Source organism: Entelurus aequoreus, linkage group LG25 (assembly GCF_033978785.1).
Source record: "Entelurus aequoreus isolate RoL-2023_Sb linkage group LG25, RoL_Eaeq_v1.1, whole genome shotgun sequence".
Classification (NCBI taxonomy): Eukaryota; Metazoa; Chordata; class Actinopteri; order Syngnathiformes; family Syngnathidae; genus Entelurus; species Entelurus aequoreus.
This window is the reverse complement of record NC_084755.1, coordinates 22,613,313-22,633,899: the sequence shown is the minus strand read 5'-3', so window position 1 is coordinate 22,633,899 and position 20,587 is coordinate 22,613,313. Positions and strand designations below refer to the sequence as shown.

The 20,587-nt window shown below is 38.2% G+C and overlaps 1 protein-coding gene across 3 annotated transcripts; it reads left to right on the top strand.

Moving 5' to 3' along the window:
* The first annotated feature begins 455 nt into the window (after positions 1–455).
* Positions 456–19,108, top strand: gtf2f1 (general transcription factor IIF, polypeptide 1). 3 transcript variants are annotated; one of them, XM_062037240.1, is made up of 14 exons: positions 456–605; positions 958–1,025; positions 1,148–1,194; positions 3,019–3,091; positions 3,210–3,403; positions 3,515–3,685; positions 7,904–8,109; positions 8,170–8,320; positions 8,394–8,449; positions 8,527–8,658; positions 13,005–13,075; positions 13,251–13,392; positions 18,348–18,486; positions 18,562–19,108. In XM_062037240.1, the coding sequence occupies exons 2-14, from the start codon at positions 1,014–1,016 to the stop codon at positions 18,764–18,766; spliced, it is 1,599 nt and encodes a 532-aa protein (XP_061893224.1). In that variant the 5' UTR covers positions 456–605; positions 958–1,013; the 3' UTR covers positions 18,767–19,108. The 3 variants fall into 3 exon arrangements, with proteins under 3 accessions (XP_061893224.1, XP_061893226.1, XP_061893225.1); XM_062037242.1 differs by having other exon boundaries at positions 8,397–8,449; positions 18,562–19,107; XM_062037241.1 differs by having other exon boundaries at positions 477–600.
* Positions 19,109–20,587: the final 1,479 nt, after the last annotated feature.

Sequence of the window (20,587 nt, the reverse complement as noted above, 5' to 3'; positions counted from 1 at the left end):
CACCTTTTTTTTTTTTTACTTTCAACATTTAAATATTTATAGATCAACTTCAGATATCCGATGACATAAAGGTGTTTTTTTTTTAATGTTTTATGCGTCTTTTGTCCAAAACTCTCATTTTTAATAGGAAAAAACACAAAATATGCGATATTTTTCCCCAAAAAATGTTCAAAGTGGAATATGTGATGTGAAGTAATTAGAGCCTTGATTGTGTAAATAATTGATAACAACGTTGTGTGTCCCAAATTCCCCAATCCACAATATTAATAAAATTGTTAAAAAAAATAAGTGATGTATCAATAAATATTATTTTTACTCTAAAAGCTGAAATCTCTATATCAGTGATTCTCAAACTGTTGTACGCGTACCACTACTGGTATGTGGGTTTCATCTAGTGGTGTGCCAAAGAATCACACGAGTGACATGTACACGCGTAATTCCTGTTAGGCGGAACCTTCTGCTTTAACCTTTCTGGTTTCCCACCGACAACATTCGTTGACGGACCAATAAAGGCGTCCACTGGTAAATTGTGGTCGTACAAACAAAATATATTTTTTTGCAAGGTTGTCGGATATCTGTATCTATTTTTCCCTCCGCTCTGTAAGGTATTTATCTCATATTTATCTCATGTTTATGTCATGTTTATCTCGTGTTTCATTTATCTCATGTGTTTAATGTTTAGAATGTTTTCAAAGCGTAGCGTGTGTTAAATTGCTGTTGGTTATTGTTGACCGTGTATCTATTGGAATTTCCATACCATTAATACGTGCAATGAAAACAAATGCTCCTTGTTTTAAGAAAAATAGTCGTAATTTTGGACTTATTTCGACGCTTTCCCATATTAAGCAAATGTCATGTGTACGTATGCGTATATATCCATATTACTAAAGCGACGAATACATAGTCAACATTATACATTCACTGTTCATAATCATCATATATTTTTCTGTCTTCCAGTGTACGTAACCCTACCTTGACGTTGGAGTCAAGATCCAAGAAAAAACTACAATATCATGGCTTCACTGGTAAGATTCAATGTATTGTTTTTGTAGGCTTGACCTTTTATTTAGTAGGAGTCCTTGTTCTATTTGAAATAAGAAATATAAACATGGAGGCTTTGTAGGAAAACTGCTTGTTTGTGTTGCAGGGGAGCAGCAGTTCTTCAACCACTGAGTACACTGTACGAGCCCCTAAGTGAGTAACTTGCATATTGTGTTGTATGCATTGGAAAACATCTGGTTTTCTCTTATTTTTCTAAGTAAATGTAACAGTTTTTAATTATAGAAAACATTGGCGCGGTGTCACAAACCGTGGGCCACCATGTAATTATCAAGTGGAATTGTCTTTGTAAATGCAGAGACATTTTTTTTTTACTTTGAGTACCTTAATGGTAGAAAAGTGCTATACAAGTATAACCCATTTATCATTTATTTATAAATATAATCTCATTTGGGGATGTCCCGATCAACATTTTTGGCCCAATCCAATACCTGGACAAAAGATTAAATAACTAAAAATGTTTTACGGCAAGTAAACTTAACACATTTTTTATAAAGATTATCCTATTACATTTAGAAGTTTTCCTGTAAATCGGATGATGTATTAAATTTGTGGTATTGAATGTTACTTCAATCCACTTGATTTATATAGCACATTTAAACAACAAAATGTTTCTAAAGTGCTGCACAACAATATTAAAAACAATATTCAAATACGTATTATCCTTAGCTCCACCAATGACTGAATAAAAACAAAAAATAAATACATATAAAACCAATATAAAAACAATTTAAAATAAATATAATTAAAAATGATTTTAAAGGGTAAAACCAATTAAAACAGTAAATACAAATCGAAATTTTAAAAACACAGAACAACAGAGGACCACACAACTCCATCCATCCATCCATGTTCTACCGCTTATTCCCTTCGGGGTCGCGGGGGGTGCTGGAGCCTATCTCAGCTGCATTCGGGCGGAAGGCTGGGTACACCCTGGACAAGTCGCCACCTCATCGCAGGGCCGACCACACAACTCACGTAGTACTAATAACATTTTACAAAATAAAGTGTCTAGTTCACAATAACTAAACAAAAGCAAAGAGTCAGAGAGTTACTTCCTTGAGATTGTAAACATTAACAAAAACAACCACCAAAAGATAGTCATAACAAAAGAAAAACATTGCTCTAATCACTTTAGTTTCATGTTTATGCCGATGCTATACTTCCATCCATCCATTTTCTATCGCTTGTCCCTTTCGAGGTCGGGGGGTGCTGGAGCCTATCCCAGCTGCAGTCGGGCGGAAGGCGGGGTACACCCTGGACAAGTCGCCACCTCATCGCAGGGCCAACACAGATAGACAGACAACATTCACACTCACATTCACACACGAGGGCCAATTTTGTGTACATAGCAATAGTAAAGACATCTGGATTGCTCACTCCTACTTTACTTTAAAGCTACAGTGGTTCGCTCTTATGTCGTCCTTTGCTCAGCCATTCCTTTTCCTCTAGTTCTCCAGTGATAATAGTACTCGAAAGAAACCTAGTTTATTTTCCGCCATGGTGGTGAGGATTAGTATCGTAGAAGCAGCTTTGCACCGTGGATAGACGACATGTCCGTCGCAGCTTGCTCTCGAATTTGAGCCGGTGTTGTGGCAAGAAACTCATTTTCCTGGAATTCATGCAACTCCGACATGTATGTAACATGAAATTCAGAAATGTAATATTGTCTTCCTGAGCATGCATCCCTTTTTGAAGGAATCCTTTGCCTGAGTACAATCTTTAGCCTTGCAAACACTGAGACACAGTAAAGAACGCCTGGGCTCGGGATCTCATCAGCCTATTGGGGATCAATTAAAAAAAGGCAAATTTCTGATCAGATCCCATGATCGAGACATTTCTAATTGCATTCAATGGATCAGACATGAAGTATGTTTTGAGGAATTTATATTATTTGTCATGACCTTTTCTATGATTCTGCATACATTTAATAAATAATTGGCTTATTTCAACTTCTAGAAATACCAACAAGAAGTACAACATAATGGCTTTCAATGCCGGAGACAAAGTCAATTGTTCCGGATGGACGCATGTAAGTGTCCTGTGTTTCTACATTATTATGTTGATGAAATTGATAGTAACAAAAAATCTAAACAAATAATTCTGTTGATCTTGTTTTTTTAAATCCACGCCCAAACCTCTTCCCTCAGGCTCGCATGGAGAGGGACATGAGTGCTCGGAAGATTTACGGTGAAGAGGACCCGTCTGAGGGTGCAGCCGGCAGTGAGTTTGGCAAAAAGCAACGGGAGGAGGCACGTAGGAAGAAATTCGGCATTGTGACGCGCGAGTTTAAAGTAGAGGACCAGCCCTGGATCCTTAAAGTCAACGGCAAGGCCGGCAAGCGGTGAGACACGAGACATTTGTTTGTTATCGTCAACTCAAAATGTGTTGTTAAATATGTTTTGTCTTTGTTAAAAGGGAAGCTGAACTACCTTCTTGCTGTGTCTGTTTAAAGGTTTAAAGGTCTGAAGAAGGGCGGCGTCACAGAGAATGCTTCCTACTACATCTTCACACAGTGTCCTGATGGGGCCTTTGAAGCCTTCCCTGTGCATGGCTGGTACAACTTTACCCCGCAGGCTAAACACAGAACTCTCACTGCTGAGGAGGCCGAAGAGGAGTGGGGCAGGTGAGAGGGGGACTCATTCATTGTGTGTACACATACAGTACAGGCCAAAATTAACCTGCCTATTGTACAGCACTATGGCTATCTCTGTGGTAAATATTAAATGTGCTTTATAAATAAAGTTGATTTGATTTGATAATTAGTCATGAAAATGCATTGAAAGGAGAAGGTGTGTCCCAACTTTTGGCCTGTACAGTATGTATGAATACGTGTATATACTAAAGTAAATCTGTTCATTTGTATTAACCGGAATCCCTTATGAAACGAGAAAAGGCTATAAACTGTATGCTAATCAGTAAAGGTGGGAATCTTTAGCCACCTCAAGATTTGATTACGATTATGATTCAGGAGCTACGATTCGATTAAAAATCGATTATTAATGCATCTTTGATTTATGTATCTTGATGCAAGCGTAGGGATGATACTCGAAACCGGTTTTCCCGGTTGTTCGATAAGAAAAGAACCGAGTCCTCGAACTCGAATCCCTTTTTGAGAACCGGTACCCGTTATCGAGACCACTATAGTAAAGAAAAAGAGTTGGTTCTTTATTCGAATCCCTCGGAACGAATCCCGTCCCGACCAGAAATGCTCCGTGTGACATCACAAGAAATGACGTAACGTAGCTCAGTCATTAGGCGCAGATAGCGAAAGCAGGAAAAAAATGGACGGGAAAAAGCGCTCCAAGGTGTAATAAAGTTCAAAACAAAAGCTATCATCCAATGAATAACTTTACTGAGAGATTTGAGCAGGGTACAAACACATGACGAACACTTTTACGACCAACCGGAAACATAGCAACCAGGCTAGCAACGCACCTCCTTTACGGCAGCTGTCGCAACGTTCTTAAAGCAACCGCAGTACATACATATATATACAACACATCTCCCTTTTTTAACTTTTGTTTTTCTTTCCTTGTAAACAAAACAAAATCACACTGTATATGTGTTGTCTGTCTAATTATAAATAATGCAGACGAGGCGTGTTGGCTGAGTTCTTGACGTTTACTTTCACAGCGTGCTCATAACCTAACCGGGTGACGACATGCAACAACACTTTTCGGGGCTACCGCGCATGCTCGTCACTCCCGTTGCATGCTGGGTAGTGTAGTTGTTATATTCCCTAGCTCATAACATCTTCCCCTCCTATAAAGAAATAAAGTTAACTCAATAAAGTGTATTTCTTTTTTTAGCTTTAACTTTTCATTTTTTAGCATTGTAACCACATTTGCAAACAACTTTTCTCTTCATAGAATTTTCTTTCAATAAAGAAATAAAGTGCAAAAATGTCAAAGCATCATAACAAACAGTTATGTCAAATAGCAACAGAATTGCACTTTTTGGAGAGCTGTATTATTTTCAGTTTTGTGCACAAGGGACTGATTTTATTTAACACTATTATTATTTATACACCTATAGTGATCACAGAGACAGGTTGTTTTTGTGGTACTGTATATATTTGTTTTTCTGAAAAATCCCACTTAATATACTTTGGGTAACAACAGTCAATATTTATTTATTTTTTTAAATTTTTTTAGGGGTTTAACAGTCAATATTTATTTATTTATTAGATTAAATTGTTTTCTTATATAATAAAAGTGAGCTTTTGTTAAACCAAATATTGTGGGGTTTTTTCCATATACAACAACCCATCTGGACTCTATAAGAGAATCGATAAGGAATCGGTTCGATAAGAGGATTTGATAATAGGATTCGATAATAGGCTCGAACTCGATAATTTCTTATCAAACATCATCCCTATGCAAGCGTCCCCGCCTCCACCCACAGAGACAAAGAGAGTAGACGACTGGCATGAAGCTTCACTCCATTTCTTTCATTCCGCTATGGATAGGTCAAAAAGTTATAGGCACATTTTAATAAGACATTTAGGAACTGTGAACAAATGGGATGAAGAACAAGTGATTACGTTTTGGGGGTGATACGGATCACCGTCTTGATTCAGGACTTTTTAACTAATGGGAGGTCGAGCCTGGCAGACGTCTGCCCTCTGCGAGTGCTTTTCTAGTTGTGGTGCATTGCAGTTACAACTTCATACTAAAAGCTGTTTCTAATATTTCCACCCACTCTTTCAGCTAAATAAAATGCGATTAACGTAGGGCTGGCTAAAAACTATCACGATATATGTGTTTGTATATGTCTATATTGATAATTATTAATGTTTTCATGACCTATCGAAAATAAAGACCAGAAGAAAAATATATTAAATGTAACCTTTTTTTTTTTTAAATGTACTTTCCTCTGATTGTAATCCGCTCAGCTATCAAGACAGAAAGGAAATGTCAACACAACCATGGAAAACAATCAATGTAAAGACAATTCTAAAATCACATTTAAAACTTAACTATAACTTCTTAGAAATAAGATGCAAAAATAAGGAATACATAAGAAATGCTTAATAAAGTGTAAACAAAATAGTGAAAAGTGTGAAAATGTTAACATAGAGAAAGAAACCCGAAAATAACTATTTTCTGCTATTTGTGGTCAAGGGGTCAGACTATTTTAAAAGAAAAAAAACTCCTATATTGTCCTGGTGAGTTTTCCTGCAGACGCATTTTTTGTTTCTTTTTGCCTTCCATGCAGAAAATCAACCGTGAGATGGCGCAAACAAACTTGGTAGTTGATACTGTTACCTAATTGGCTGTTAGCATGCCAAAACCACTCATCAGTGATCATTTGCGTTGAGTGCCCGTTGTTCATGCGACAAACTTTACTTGCAACTTCGGGTTTCTTCTCACGAAGAAAAAAATATATATCGGAACGTTTTATCGAACGCATGAACACATTTTTATTAATATTGATTGCGATTCACGATATGTATTTATATAGTTTTGTCGCTCAGCCCTAGATATACCTTACAATGTTTTCTTTTTGTATTAAGTGCTTTCTCTGAATAGGTAATTTGTTAAAGACAGACATAAAGTAACACATGTCCTCACTTTTAACTGAAACATTGGAGTTTTCCTTTCATTTCTTCCCTCTGTTTAAAAAGATAAGAAAACGCTCTTAGCATAATGTTGGGTTTTGTTTGTTTTGTTATGATAAATCATTCAGAATCTACATACATTTATGTAAATATATAACTGAGAGTTGCGCATTTCGCAAAGTTTTCTTTTTTATGGGAAACATTTCAATTTTTTTTGTTATATTTCAAGAATAAAAGTCTTAATTGTTCTGAACTCCTGTTTCGATGTCAGTTAACAGAACCATGGTAGAGGTATTTGTGGATGAATCTTAACCTTATAAATCCAAAGTAATGTTCCTCCTTGGTTGACAAAATTGTTAAAGGGATCATATGATGATGTTTTTTTCTACATTTAAAACATTCCCTTGTGGTCTACATAACATGTAATGGTGTTTTTTGGTCAAAATGATTCATAGATGTATGTATATGTTTTTTAGAGCGTTTTCTAGCTGCTTGCTGATAAGATGCGCTGTTTTTTCCGAAGTCTTATTTACGTGGTTCCACTTCGACAGCATCGTCTCCCCCGCCATCTTTGTTTCAGTTTTTAGCGCTTCCAAGTTACAACTATACGCTACTTTGTATTAGAAAGGGCAACAGCGGAGGATGCATGTGCATGTGCGAACCAGTCTGCCCTACAACTAGAGGATAGCAGAAGAAGGAGTTTATTGACAACATTGTGGCCTAATAATGGCGGACTCGTGCAAAGCATTTTGAGTAAAACTACTATATTTGATAATCTGCTGATGTCACAGGTTGTGCAAATTCCAAATGGTTTGTTTGAAGTAAGAAGGAAGGCAAGATTGTTTTATAAATATCTCCGCCATGCCTCCATGGTTTGATTTAAAATCTTCGGGACTTATGCGGATCCCAAATACACAAACAGGTACCAATGAGTAAGAAAAGTTTGCATAATAGGTCCCCTTTAAGACTCAAAACAACAGAGCCTCCCTCTTCTGTTGAAGCCATTAAATGTGTATTACATTTAGCCTCAATTACTTCATAACGGGTTGAATAAACAATCAATGTGTTGTATTTGACAGAATGCTTGATTATCAATTTATTATATTGTCCAACTGTAATATGTTTTCAATGCGGAGAGCTAAAAAATAATTATGAAAGAACTTGAAAAGGGCCTGAATTTAACATTGTAGTGTCAGAACTACATCCTGCATTGTGTCCCAATATCAAGTGTACCTAATTATGTGTCCGGTTAGTCTCACATTCATTTCCTTACATATTTAGAAGGAACAAGGTGGTGAATCACTTCAGCATCATGCTTCAGAGGCGGCTACGCGAGCAGGAGCGTGGTGACGACGACGACGATGAGAGCGAGAAATCGGGGAAGAAGAAAAAGAAAAGCGGAGGACGTGGGAGCGATCTGCGCATCCACGATCTGGAAGACGACTTGGACATGAGCAGCGACGACAGCGACAACAGTATGGGCGATGGTAAGGAGAAGCATGTTAGAAGATTGTACATGCCCAACATGTACCATCCGTGTTTCTTAGATGGAGAAGGCAAGACGAAAGCAAAGTCTGACACAGGTAAAGGAAAAGCAAAGAAGAAGAAAAAGAAGGGCAGTGACAAGGAGGCTTTGGAAGATAGTGATGATGGTGACTATGAAGGTCTTGAGGTGGATTACATGTCCGATGAAAGCAGGTCAGATTCATGGCTTTAGAAAAACTAACAAAACTTATTTCGCTATATGATTTGTCATTTTGTCTTCCCAAAGCAGTTCAGAAGATGAACCAGAAAAAGGAAAGCCCCGCAAAGAAGACCTTCCTAAAGGTCTCGCATTAAGATGGTTCATTTTACACAATCAATTGTCAGGTGTGTGCTGAAATGGTTGTTTCTTTTTTTTGTAGGCATTGATGAGGCTTCTGAAAGCGAGGAAGAGAGCGAGGAGGAAAAACAGAACGAGGAGGAAGCAAAGGAGGAGGAAGAGGAGGAGGAAGTGAAGAAAACACAGGCACAGACAGAAAAGAAGAAGAAAAAAGGTATACGATTAAAGCTTTGTTTTTCGAACTTGTTTAACAGAGTACCACCTCAGAAAAAACTTGCCTCTCCTAAAGAGGCCTAAGTATTCATAAAAAACAAGGCAGAGGTTTTATTTGACAAGTATATTTAATATTTTGGCCACTGTAACATTGCACACAGTTTGAACAGTAACAGTGTTTGAATTTAAGAACATAAAACACTGTACTTTAATCAAATAATTTTTTTGGCGTACCACTTGATGGAGCCTGCGCACCACTAGTGGTACATGCACCACTGTTTTGGAATAACTGCTTTAAAGTAACAAACACCAGTTGCTTGTCCCTTTAATGAAGTGTAAAAAAATACTGTATTGACCCAAATATAAGAGAACCCCTCTTTTTCACCTTTTAAAAAGATAAAATTAACTTAACCCCTTGTTTGCAAACTTGCCCATTCTTTTTAGCCACTTTTTTAGAGCAGGTAGCTGTCGTGACTGCATCTCTCTAGGTCACTGGTGTGTGAGTGGCAGAAAGAAAAGCTCTGACGTGCTTAAGGAGAATTTGCAAATCTCTTAACCCTTAATATAAAATTACCGCTTTTTCAGTTTTTCTTTTCCAAGGGAAAAATACTGTCTTATATTTGAGTCAATATGGTGCTAGTAACACTTTCCAGTATGATGGTTCAATTAGGGATGTGCTCATCGATTGGCTACTGACAAGTATCAGCCGATTTTCGAGAAAAAGTATGTGATCGCCATTGCCAGTTAATGCCTTTTAATGCTATCAAAAACGCTGACCCTCTGGCTGACACTGTATTCATTTTTAGTCTTCCGGTTAACAAGCGGCTAGCAGCTAATTATGTGTCTCCATGCACAGTGTGGAGTCGCTCCCCTAAGCTAACCTAGCTAACTATCCTGTCTCAACTGATCATCCTTCCAGCTTAATTGGAATCCACCTAAATTAAGTTGGTTGAACATGATTTGGAAAGGCACACACCTGTCTATGTAGAAGTTCCCACACTTGTCAGAGCATGGCAGCACACAAACCAAGCATAAAGTTGAAGGATTGTCTCGAGGCACAAATTTGGGGAATGGTAAACAAAAATATCTGCTGCCTTTAAGATCCCAATTAGCACTGTGACCTCCATCATCCGAAAATGGAAGAGGTTTGGAACCACCAGGACTCTTGCTAGGGCTGGCCGGCCGTCTAAACTCAGCGATTGGGGGAGAAGGACCCGAGTCAGGGAGGTGACCAAGAAAGAAAGTTTGCCAAAATACACCTCAGAGACTCAGACAATGAGAAACAAAATTCTCTGTTCCGATGAGAAAAAGATTGAACTCGTAGGTGTGAATGTCAGGCGTCATGTTTGGAGGAACCCAGGTACCACTCATCACCAGGCCAATACCATCCCTACAGTGACGCATGGTGGTGGCAGCATCATACTGTGGGGATGGTTTTAAGCGGCAGGAACAGGGAGACAAGTCAGTATAGAGGAAAAGATGAATGCAGCAATGTACAGAGACAGATGACAACCTGCTCCAGAGCGCTCTCAAACTTAAGACTGGGGGCGACGATTCATCTTTCAGCAGGACGACGACCCTAAGCACAGAGCCAAGATATCAAAGGAATGGCTTCAGGACAACTCTGTAAATTCCCTTGAGTGGTCCAGTCAGAGCCCAGACCTGAATCCTATTGAACATCAGTGGACAGATCTGAAAATGGCTGTGCACTGACGCTTCCCATCCAACCTCATGAAAATTGAGAGGTATTGTAAAGATGATAGGACAAAACTGCCCAAAGATAGGTGTGCCAAGCATGTGACATCATATTCAAAAATACTTGAGGCTGTAATTGCTTCCAAAAGTGCATCAACAAAGTATAGAGCAAAGGCTGTGAATACGTATTCACATGTGATTTCTTAGTTGTTGTTTTTTAATTACATTTTCTAAAATGTCTTTAAAAAATGTTTCACATTGTCATTATGGGTTTTTGTGTGTAAAAAAGTGTGGACAAAACAATAATGTATTACATTTTGGAATAAGGCTGTCACATAATAAAATGTGGAAAAAGTGCAATACTTTGGGAATGCACTGTAGTTAAGTTATTACATCCTACATGCCTTAAGAGGGTGGAATATACTGTGCAAAACACATTGAAAACTTAGCGCCCTTTAGGCATATTTGTCAAGGTTGCAAACAGCGCCTTTAAGTGTCATATGACATTTTCACTGGAAGACTAGGCCAAACATGTTACGCATTAAGAACAAGCCAGGAGCATGCATGCTAATAGCTAAGCTCACCGTTAAACTTGCTTTAAACAACACCACAAAATAAGTAGTATTTGTAAAATATCGACACAAGCGCAATTAGTTACCGGTACATAGTTTTTTTAAAACGTTTTTTTTTTCATGTTTACAAACTTAAAATATTTCCCTGGAAACAAAATAATTTAAATACATAGTACCGTATTTGGAACCACGTAAATAAGATGAAACGGCGCATACTGAAACACGTTCAGAAAGCGGCTTGAAGATGGTCTGTAAAACATCTCTGCAACATTTTGAATAAAGAACCACCATTACATGTTATGTTGACCACGAAGAAGTGTTTTAAATGTAGAAAGAAAATCATAACATGACCTCTTTTAATGCGCCTTATAAGCCTTTTGTGTGAAAATAGACCCTCTCATCGGCAGTGCGTCTTATATTTCGGTGTGCCCTATTGTTAAAAAAATACGGCAGTGTATGCTCGTTTAGTGTTTGTGTACGGTTGACATTGTTTTGATCAATCATTTGTATGTAATAAAAAAGAATAAGGAACTAGTTTAATATGCGCTTTTCTACCTTCAAGGTACTCAAAAGCGCTTTGACACTATTTCCACTTTCACACACATTCACACACTGATGGCAGGAGCTGCCATGCAAGGCCCTAACCACGAGCCATTAGGAACAAGGGTGAAGTGTCTTGCTCATGGGGATCGAACCAGGAACCCTCAACTTTCTGGCACGACCGCGAATTGTTAGTGTCAAAAGCACTCACCATGAATACATTGAAAAAATATACAGTTAATACATTTGATTGTATCGGTAATGGTATCAGCTAGGGGTTGTAACGGTACACAAAAATTTCAGTTCGGTACGTACCTCGGTTTAGAGGTCACGGTTCAGTTCATTTTCGGTACAGTAAGAAAACAACAAAATTAAAATGTTTTTGGTTATTTATTTACCAAATTTGTAAACAATGGCATAACATACATATACACACATTGTCAGGGTTAATGTGGTCAACATATATAAAATAAAAACTAAATAAGATAAGGCTCAGAATGGTTTCTTAACAAAACCTTTCTACATATAAAGTGCTTTTTTTGATTGATTGATTGATTGAGACTTTTATTAGTAGATTGCACAGTACATATTCCGTACAATTGACCACTAAATGGTAACACCCGAATATGTTCTTCAACTTGTTTAAGTCGGGGTCCACGTTAATCAACATTAAACTGCCTCAAGTTGTTGCTCAGATTAAATAAAATGACAAAACTTTTCTTCTACATATAAAAAGTGCAACATTAAACAGTTTCAAGTCAACTCAGCCTGAGATTAACTTTTCTCCCCCCCCCAGCATGGCTAACTTGGCAGTAAGAGGATATATGGGCTTATTGTTCTTCCACCATAGAAGTGGGTCAAAATCTAGTTTCTAATGCAATATGGTCTTAAATCTTCTGCTATAAAAACATTTGTTCTTGCTTTAGCCCTGCCTGACTCGCAGAGGAGAGGCTGCTTGAATGCGGTGGTGACGCTTCAAATGGGTTAGCATGTTTGACGTGCTGTCAGAAGCAGCTGCTGAACAATGTCGGCAAACCTCTGTCCTCCATTGTTGTATCGCGCAGCCAAAGTCTTCCCAAACGGGAGATCTTAACGAGGCAGGAGGGTCTTCTAGCTCTGGCTTTTACATGTTGTCGTAGCCCGGTCGCTGCTAGCATGCCGTGTGTTGTGCCTCGGTATGCATTGTTTACACAACGTGCGGTACGCTACTTAATATGTTCGTGTGGAAACTCGTTCGGTACACCTCCGAACCGAACCGGTTTGTAGTGGATTGTCCGAAGCTTAAGCAGCCAACAAAAGTAGTTTCAATACAGGTTCAATACAAATACACGTACCGTTACACCCCTAGTATCAGCCGATCTCACTCATGAATGATCGGAATTGACAGCACAAAACTGATCAGAACATTCCATTCAACATTCAATATATAAAGCCATTGTTAAAGTATGCAAAACTCAACATTGCAGTAGTTGCACCTAATGTCATTGCTTGTTCTGAGTGTATTGAATAAAGAGTTAATGCGAAGTGTTAATTGTTACAGACAGTAGCGGAGAATCGGACACCTCGGACGACAGCGACATCGAAGGCGAGACGGCCTCTGCTTTGTTCATGGTGGGTAATGTTTGTGTGTGTGCGCATGTGCACGCGTGCAACGTTTTAACATGGCTGGCTGTAGAACAAATCTAGTAGAGATATTCTAGCGTATAGTGATTCTGATCCTTTTAGGTTGATCATTTTGTTTTTGCAGGATTTTTTTATCATTGCACATCACTCTTCCCTCTCCTAGAAAAAACGCACACCACCAAAACGCGGAGGTGGGCGGGGCTCTGCCGGAAGCTCCAGGACTGGCAGCCGCCCGGGAACACCATCCATTGACTCTGCCGCCACCTCCAACACACTCCGTGCTGCTGCTAGCAAGCTTGAGCAAGGTGCGCACATATCTACATTATGGATTATGAATCAAAGCACGACATTTCCAGGGAATAGACAATAATAGTGGATTAGATTTATATAGTGCTTTTCTAGACACTCAAAGCACTTCACAGAGAAGTGAGACCCCATCATGCACATTATACGGACAAAAGTATTGGTACTTCCATCTATTACATGTGCAGAAAGTACAAATATAGTTGGTCCTTCCTTTGTAGCTACTTTTTAACAGCTTCCTCTCTTGTGAGAAGAGAGGACTGCCTCACCATCTCTTTTCTTTGAATTTAGCTTTATTCATTATTCAATCCTTGGAGTATATTAAGGACTTTTACGGCGTGGCGCAGTTGGGAGAGTGGCCGTGCCAGCAACCTGAGGGTTCCTGGTTCAATCCCCACCTTCTACCAACCTCGTCACGTCCGTTGTGTCCTTGAGCAAGACATTTCACCCTTGCTCCTGATGGGTCGTGGTTAGGGCCTTGCATGGCAGCTCCCGCCATCAGTGTGTGAATGTGTGTGTGAATGGGTGAATGTGGAAATAGTGTCAAAGCGCTTTGAGTACCTTGAAGGTAGAAAAGCGCTATATAAGTATAACCCATTTACCATTTACCATTTACTTTTTGGTCCTTTGCTCTATTTTTGGCCATATATTTGGTTGTGTTACTCTGAAGAAGATTTCAATTAAATTTCAATATAAATTTTTTTCATATTCTTTCTTATGTCAAAAATGCACTTGGAAGTCATTTTAATTAACCCAATTAAGTACAGCGAGAATGGAAAAAGTCCTGAAGGAGTTAAAATGTATTTAAAACATTTGGATTCACACTTTCCCCCCAAAAAACTGCATTAGTACTTTCCCTGATATGAAGTCTGATATTAGAACATGTTGCATTAAACATTGAATGTAAAATGGTAACTTTTTTTATCCCATGATAGTCAACTAATATAGTTTAGGGTTTTAGAATCTGACACAGCGAAAAAATAAAACAATGCATCAAAATTATTTTTATTAATAGTAGTATTCAGGCCTGATCTTTAGCTCAGTACCCCAGACCTTTAATATTTACTATATGGATGATAACTAATTTTATACAAATGTTTCAATACAAAGAAAGCTGACATAATAAGTTGAAATGGGCATTCAAAGGGTTAAAATGAAAACAAAAACGAACCAGGACATGTTAGGTATTTTTATTTAAGGATAAAGTTGATAGAGATTTGAGCAAAAAATAAATAAATATGAAGCCAAAATTTTGATACACTTAACTCCCTGTGGACTTTTTTGTCCTGGCCGCGTTTTGCTGTCACTAAATTATGTATGTCCCAGAGGGTTAAAAGGTGTACTGTACAATACTGACCATATAGTGACTGCAACACTTTATATCACCATCCGTCAATCAAACGTTTTTTATATTGCGCTTTTCATGCATGCACTGTGGCAACAAAAAGTGCTTTACACCAAAACAAAAAAAAAAGAGATGAAAACATTGAGGAAAAACACTTCCTTTGAGGCGTCCACACTGGAGAATAACTGAAATTAAAACCATCTAAAATAGTATAAAACATGTTTAATAATATATGTAAAAAATAAATTATAACTAGTACATTAGTAAATGAATTAAAACATAACATTGAGAGAACAATAGTAGTATTAGCAACCCAGGCAGAGGGAACCCAAGCAGTCACGGGGAGAACATGCAAACTCCACACAGAAAGACCTTGTATTTAGTAAAAATAAAATGCCGGTGGCAGAGGACCTCAGGATCTGTTAGGGTGGATATGATAGAAGCGGGTCAGATAATAAGAAGGCGCAAGGCCATTAAGACATTTAATAACTAATAATAGAACTTTAAAATAGACCCTGAAGCATACGGGGAGCCAATGCAAAGACTTTAAAACTCTCGCCCTGTGGTCCTCGTCAGCACGCATGCAGCTGAGTTTAGTAATAATTGTAGGGTTGTGATATTATTTTTGGGAAGACCAGAGAGCAGGGCATTACTATAGTCTAAGCCAGTGTTTTTCAACCTTTTTTGAGCCAAGGCACATTTTTTGCGTTGAAAAAATACAGAGGCACACCACCAGCAGAAATCATTAAAACGAAACTCAGTTGACAGTAAAAAGTCGTTGTCGCAATTGTTGGATATGACTTTAAACCATAACCAACCATGCATCACTATAGCTCTTGTCTCAAAGTAGGTGTACTGTCACGACCTGTCACATCACGCTGTGACTTATTTGGAGTTTTTTTGCTGTTTTCCTGTGTGTAGTGTTTTAGTTCTTGTCTTGCGCTCTTATTTTGGTGGCTTTTTCTCTTTTTTTGGTATTTTCCTGTAGCTGTCTTCCTTTGAGCAATATTTCCCGCATCTACTTTGTTTTTATTCTTCTTTGTGGGGACATTGTCGATTGTCATGTCATGTTCGGATGGACATTGTGGACGCCGTCTTTGCTCCACAGTAAGTCTTTGCTGTCGTCCAGCATTCTGTTTTTATTTACTTTGTAGCCAGTTCAGTTTTAGTTTCGTTCTGCATAGCCTTCCCTAAGCTTCAATGCCTTTTTCTTTTTCTTTTGTTTATTTTTGGTTTAAGCATTAGATACCCTTTTACCTGCACACTGCCTCCCGCTGTTTTCGACATCTACAAAGCAATTAGCTACCTGCTGCCACCTACTGATATGGAAGAGTATTACACAGTTACTCTGCCGAGCTCTAGACAGCACCGACACTCAACAACAACACATCATTTGCAGACTATAATTACTGGTTTGCAAATAATATTTTTAACCCAAAATAGGTGAAATTAGATAATCTCCCACTGCACACCAGACTGTATCTCACGGCACACTAGTGTGCCGCGGCACAGTGGTTGAAAAACACTGGTCTAAGCGACAGGAAATAAAAGCCTGCAATAGCACCTCAGTGCTGGCTTGGGAGAGAAACGGGCGGACTCTGCCTATGAAGCTAAAAACCTATATGTGTTCTATTTTTAAAAATTGAGGGTAAGAGTCAGCTCTGAGTCAAGAATTACACCCAGATTCTTAATGGATTGTGTAAGTTTAAAATCTTGTAATTTTGGTAAAAGTTTCTCTCTCTATAAAACCATTTTTGTTCTGGTTGCGCTGTCGGAAATTCACTGCCATCCATGACTTGATGTCTACAATGCAGTTAAAAGGGTATCTATTGGTCCTGTGTCATCAGGAGACACAGCAATGTACAACTGTGGATCATCAGCGTTGCTGTGGAAACTGATGTTGTTCCTCTAAATCAGTGGTCCCCAACCACCGGGCCGATTGGTACCGGGCCGCGCAAGAAATGTAATTAAAATTTTTTTTTTTTTTTTTTTTTTTTTTAAATTAAATCAACATAAAAAACACAATATATACATTATATATCAATATAGATCAATACAGTCTGCAGGGATACAGTCCGTAAGCACACATGATTGTATTTCTTTTTGAAAAAAAAAAATTTTTTAGTACATACTAAATTTGCAGTATGCATAGTTGCACAGTATGCAATCGACAAAATCTAAATAAATCAAGGGAGTTGTGCTTTTTAACAAGTTACCGTCTGGACCCGGGGTAGAAAACAAAGGTGGTCTTGTATTTGGGGTCTAGAGATTTTAAATATGCAGTCACTCACTTCTCAACTAAGTCAGAGCTTCTCCTCCTGTCACTCACACACAGCAGTGACCAGGAGAGATGAAGCCGTGAGTGGAAAAAAATGGTTTCAAAGACAAACAGAGAAGAAATGCCATCCATCCATCCATTTTCTACCGCTTATTTTCTACCGCTTATTCCCTTCGGGGTCGATAATTTAAAAAAATCAGGTGATCTGATCAATGAAACCGTCAAACAATTATCAGAATTTTTGTATAAAGCGGGGGTCAGCAACCTGCGGCTCTCAAGCCACATGCGACTCTTTAGTGCTGCCCTATTGGTTCCCTGGAGCTTTTTCAAAAATGTATGAAAATGTAAAAAGGTGAGGGAACATATTTTTTTTGTTTTATTATGGTTTCTGTAGGAGAACGAACATGACCCCTAATTGTGAGAAATCCTACTGTTTATTTTAAACATGCTTCACTGATGGGAGTATTTGGCAAGCGCCGTTTTGTCTGATTAATTTTTGCAGTCCTTGAACTCACCTAGTTTGTTTACATGTAGAACTTTCTCCGACACTGCCACAGAAAGACGTGTTTTATGCCACTCCTTTGTCTCATTTTGTCCACCGAACGTGTTATACTTTGCATCAATGCACAAAGGTGAGCTTTGTTGATGTTATTGACTTGTGTGGAGTGCTAAATCCATTAGAGGAAGACGGCCTGCAGTTTGCTTTAACTTGGACACACACATCTATACCTTTGGCCATTCTAAGCCAGTAATTCATCTGTTTTACAATTTTTTTCCAATGTTGTAAAAATGTGTAGAATAAATATTACATTTCAACATTTCTATTCACGAAGATTTGCGTCAGCCTGCGACACAGTCATTTTGATAGTAGTCTAATATAGCTAATATATACAGTTACATCATGTGATGCCTTCATTATAATACTTATATAAGACTTTTAAAGTTATTTTGATAGTAGTCTAATATAGCTAATATATACACTTACATCATGTGATGCCTTCATTATAATACTTATATAAGACTTTTAAAGTCATTTTGATAGTAGTCTAATACAGATAATATATACACTTACATCATGTGATGCCTTCATTTATAATACTTATATAAGGCTTTCGTTTTTTTGCGGCTCCAGGCAGATTTTTATTTTTGTATTTTTTGTCCGATATGGCTCTTTCAACATTCTGGGTTACTGACCCCTGGTATAAAGGAATTTTAGGAATTGAATTTGCCCTTTTTCTACCAACATATTGCCTAGTCACATTTTCATTGTTCCATATTCTACTTTAATGGATAAGTGTGCGCAAATGCTAATTAAGATCTCCTTTTTCCGACAGGTAAAAGACAGACTCAAGGTCCAGGCACTGACTCACCAGCTGCCAAAAGACTCAAGATGGACCCCAGTAGCCAGAGTCCTGCTCCCTCTGGGAAAAGTACACCTCAACCCCCATCAGGGAAATCTACTCCTAGCTCCAGGTGACCTTTCAGCACTCGTCATTCATTTCACTGTTATCTTTCCAGTGACTGTAGCTCTTCTTTCCTGTCTGACAGTGATGTGCAGCTAACAGAAGAAGCGGTCCGCCGCTACCTTACCCGGAAACCGATGACTACTAAAGACCTGTTGAAGAAGTTCCAGGTCAAGCGCACGGGCCTGAGCGCTGATCAGACTGTCAACGTGCTAGGGCAGATTCTGAAACGCCTCAATCCAGAGCGAAAAAATGTTAATGATAAAATGCACTTGTACCTCTCGGAATAAACAAGAACATCCGGAGATGGAGGGCCAGTGAAGGAGTCGTTTTAAAGTGTTTCTTGCTGTGACATAATACCGGATCTGGAAACAATGTGTCAAGGGTGTACTGGTAAGCCACTTTTTTTCCTCTAAGGTGAAAAATCATCACTGGGAACTAGTGTGTTCTGTTCAGTATATTTTTTATTAAAGTATATTGCTTGTATGTAAGCTATTTCTATTTAGATTAGCTTTAGACCTTAGGAATTAGAATTTTGGAATCACATTTTTAGGTGCTTCTAGAGGTGTACTGAACATGTAAATGATGTGCTAACATTAAACACTTATTGACTCAACATTAAACAACACTTATTGACTCAACGTGATCATGTTATGTACATTTCATATATTGTCCACAAACAAGCCGCAGGTCATCCTTGTAGGGGACGAGCAGACGTTTAAAACAGGTTCAAGGAGTCATGCAAATATTCATTCAAATGTGCCATTTAAATGCCAAGTACAGTGTTTCCCATAAACTGCCAAGATACCTGCGGCGGTGGGGGCGTGGTCACCATGACATCATGGAGTAATTTGCATAATTTACTACAATGATATGATTTTCTCTAAAAAGGCTCAAAAAATGTATACTTACTAATTAATAATAACAGTTTTGTTTTAAACGTCCATCAATCCATCCACTTTACAATATAATTACAACACTTTATGTACATATTTATATACAGATTTGAACAATAAGTTATTCACTGAAATATATGTATTTATTGTGGTTCTTACAAAAAATATATCTTATAAAATATAAAAGCTAAAATGTCTCTTAAAGCTCTGCCCCTTTAATTAGTGCATACCAAATAATTTAACTTTAGCCTACTACTACAACCATATTATTTACCAGCAACATAAAGTGAAACAGAGGCAGAGGTGTCCTGCCACAGTCAGTAACAAACAGAAAACAGTAGTGGTCAAATACAAATAAGGCAAGAGAAGTATCCTACACTTCTCTTTTGTAAAGTAAATCTGAACAGCCTATATGGGCATCTACATCAACTATATGAATTGCCTGAGAAGCTGGACAGGACAAAAAAAAAATTTAAATTTGTGGTGGACGTAATTCTTTCGTGGCGGGCCGCCACAAATAAATGAATGTGTGGGAAACACTGAAGTACATGTTCAACTTGAACAATGAGCACATGTGGTTCCATTATTGGTTCAGTACAGTGCAAGCCTTTACAGGTCCTAAAGCAGACCTGGGCAAATTAAGGCCCGGGGGCCACATGTGGCCCGTTGAGCTTTTCAATCTGGCCCGCCGGACATTCCCAAATAATTTTTTTTAGATCTTTAAGATGGAAAGTGTAGCTGCCATTATGATGTGCAGTGATGTTTTCTAATGACCGTAAGTCTTCAACTATACAAAGTATTTCAATGCTTGGAATCTGCGCTTATGGATGATATACTAGTTACTATGGTCATCTAATGAGTTACTATGGTAATCTAATTAGTTACTGTAGTAATCTAATTAGTTACTATGGTAATCTAACTAGGTACTATGGTAATCTACGTCACAGCAGCTCAGACGAGGCACCAAGCAGTGTGGGCGGGAAGCATTTCCACAGACGCGGAAGGAGATTTTCACAACAAAGTTCCAAAGCTTAGTGATATACTGTATAAAATAGAATATAATAGAATCTAAAGTACTTTATTGATCCCTGGGGGAAATTCAACAAATATCAGATATATCAGATTTTAGGTGGGTTTATTTTGTACCCTTTGCGTTCATATTTCATTGTAATTTGCGTTTCACTTGATTGTAAAATATGTCGATCGAAAGGGTGT

What these genes read in the sequence shown, in the direction of transcription:
- gtf2f1 (XM_062037240.1), top strand. An exon ending in CAAAGAAGACCTTCCTAAAG is followed by an intron (nt 8,450 to 8,526) that starts GTCTCGCATTAA and finishes TTTTTTTTGTAG; the next exon opens with GCATTGATGAGGCTTCTGAA. An exon ending in AAATCTACTCCTAGCTCCAG is followed by an intron (nt 18,487 to 18,561) that starts GTGACCTTTCAG and finishes CCTGTCTGACAG; the next exon opens with TGATGTGCAGCTAACAGAAG.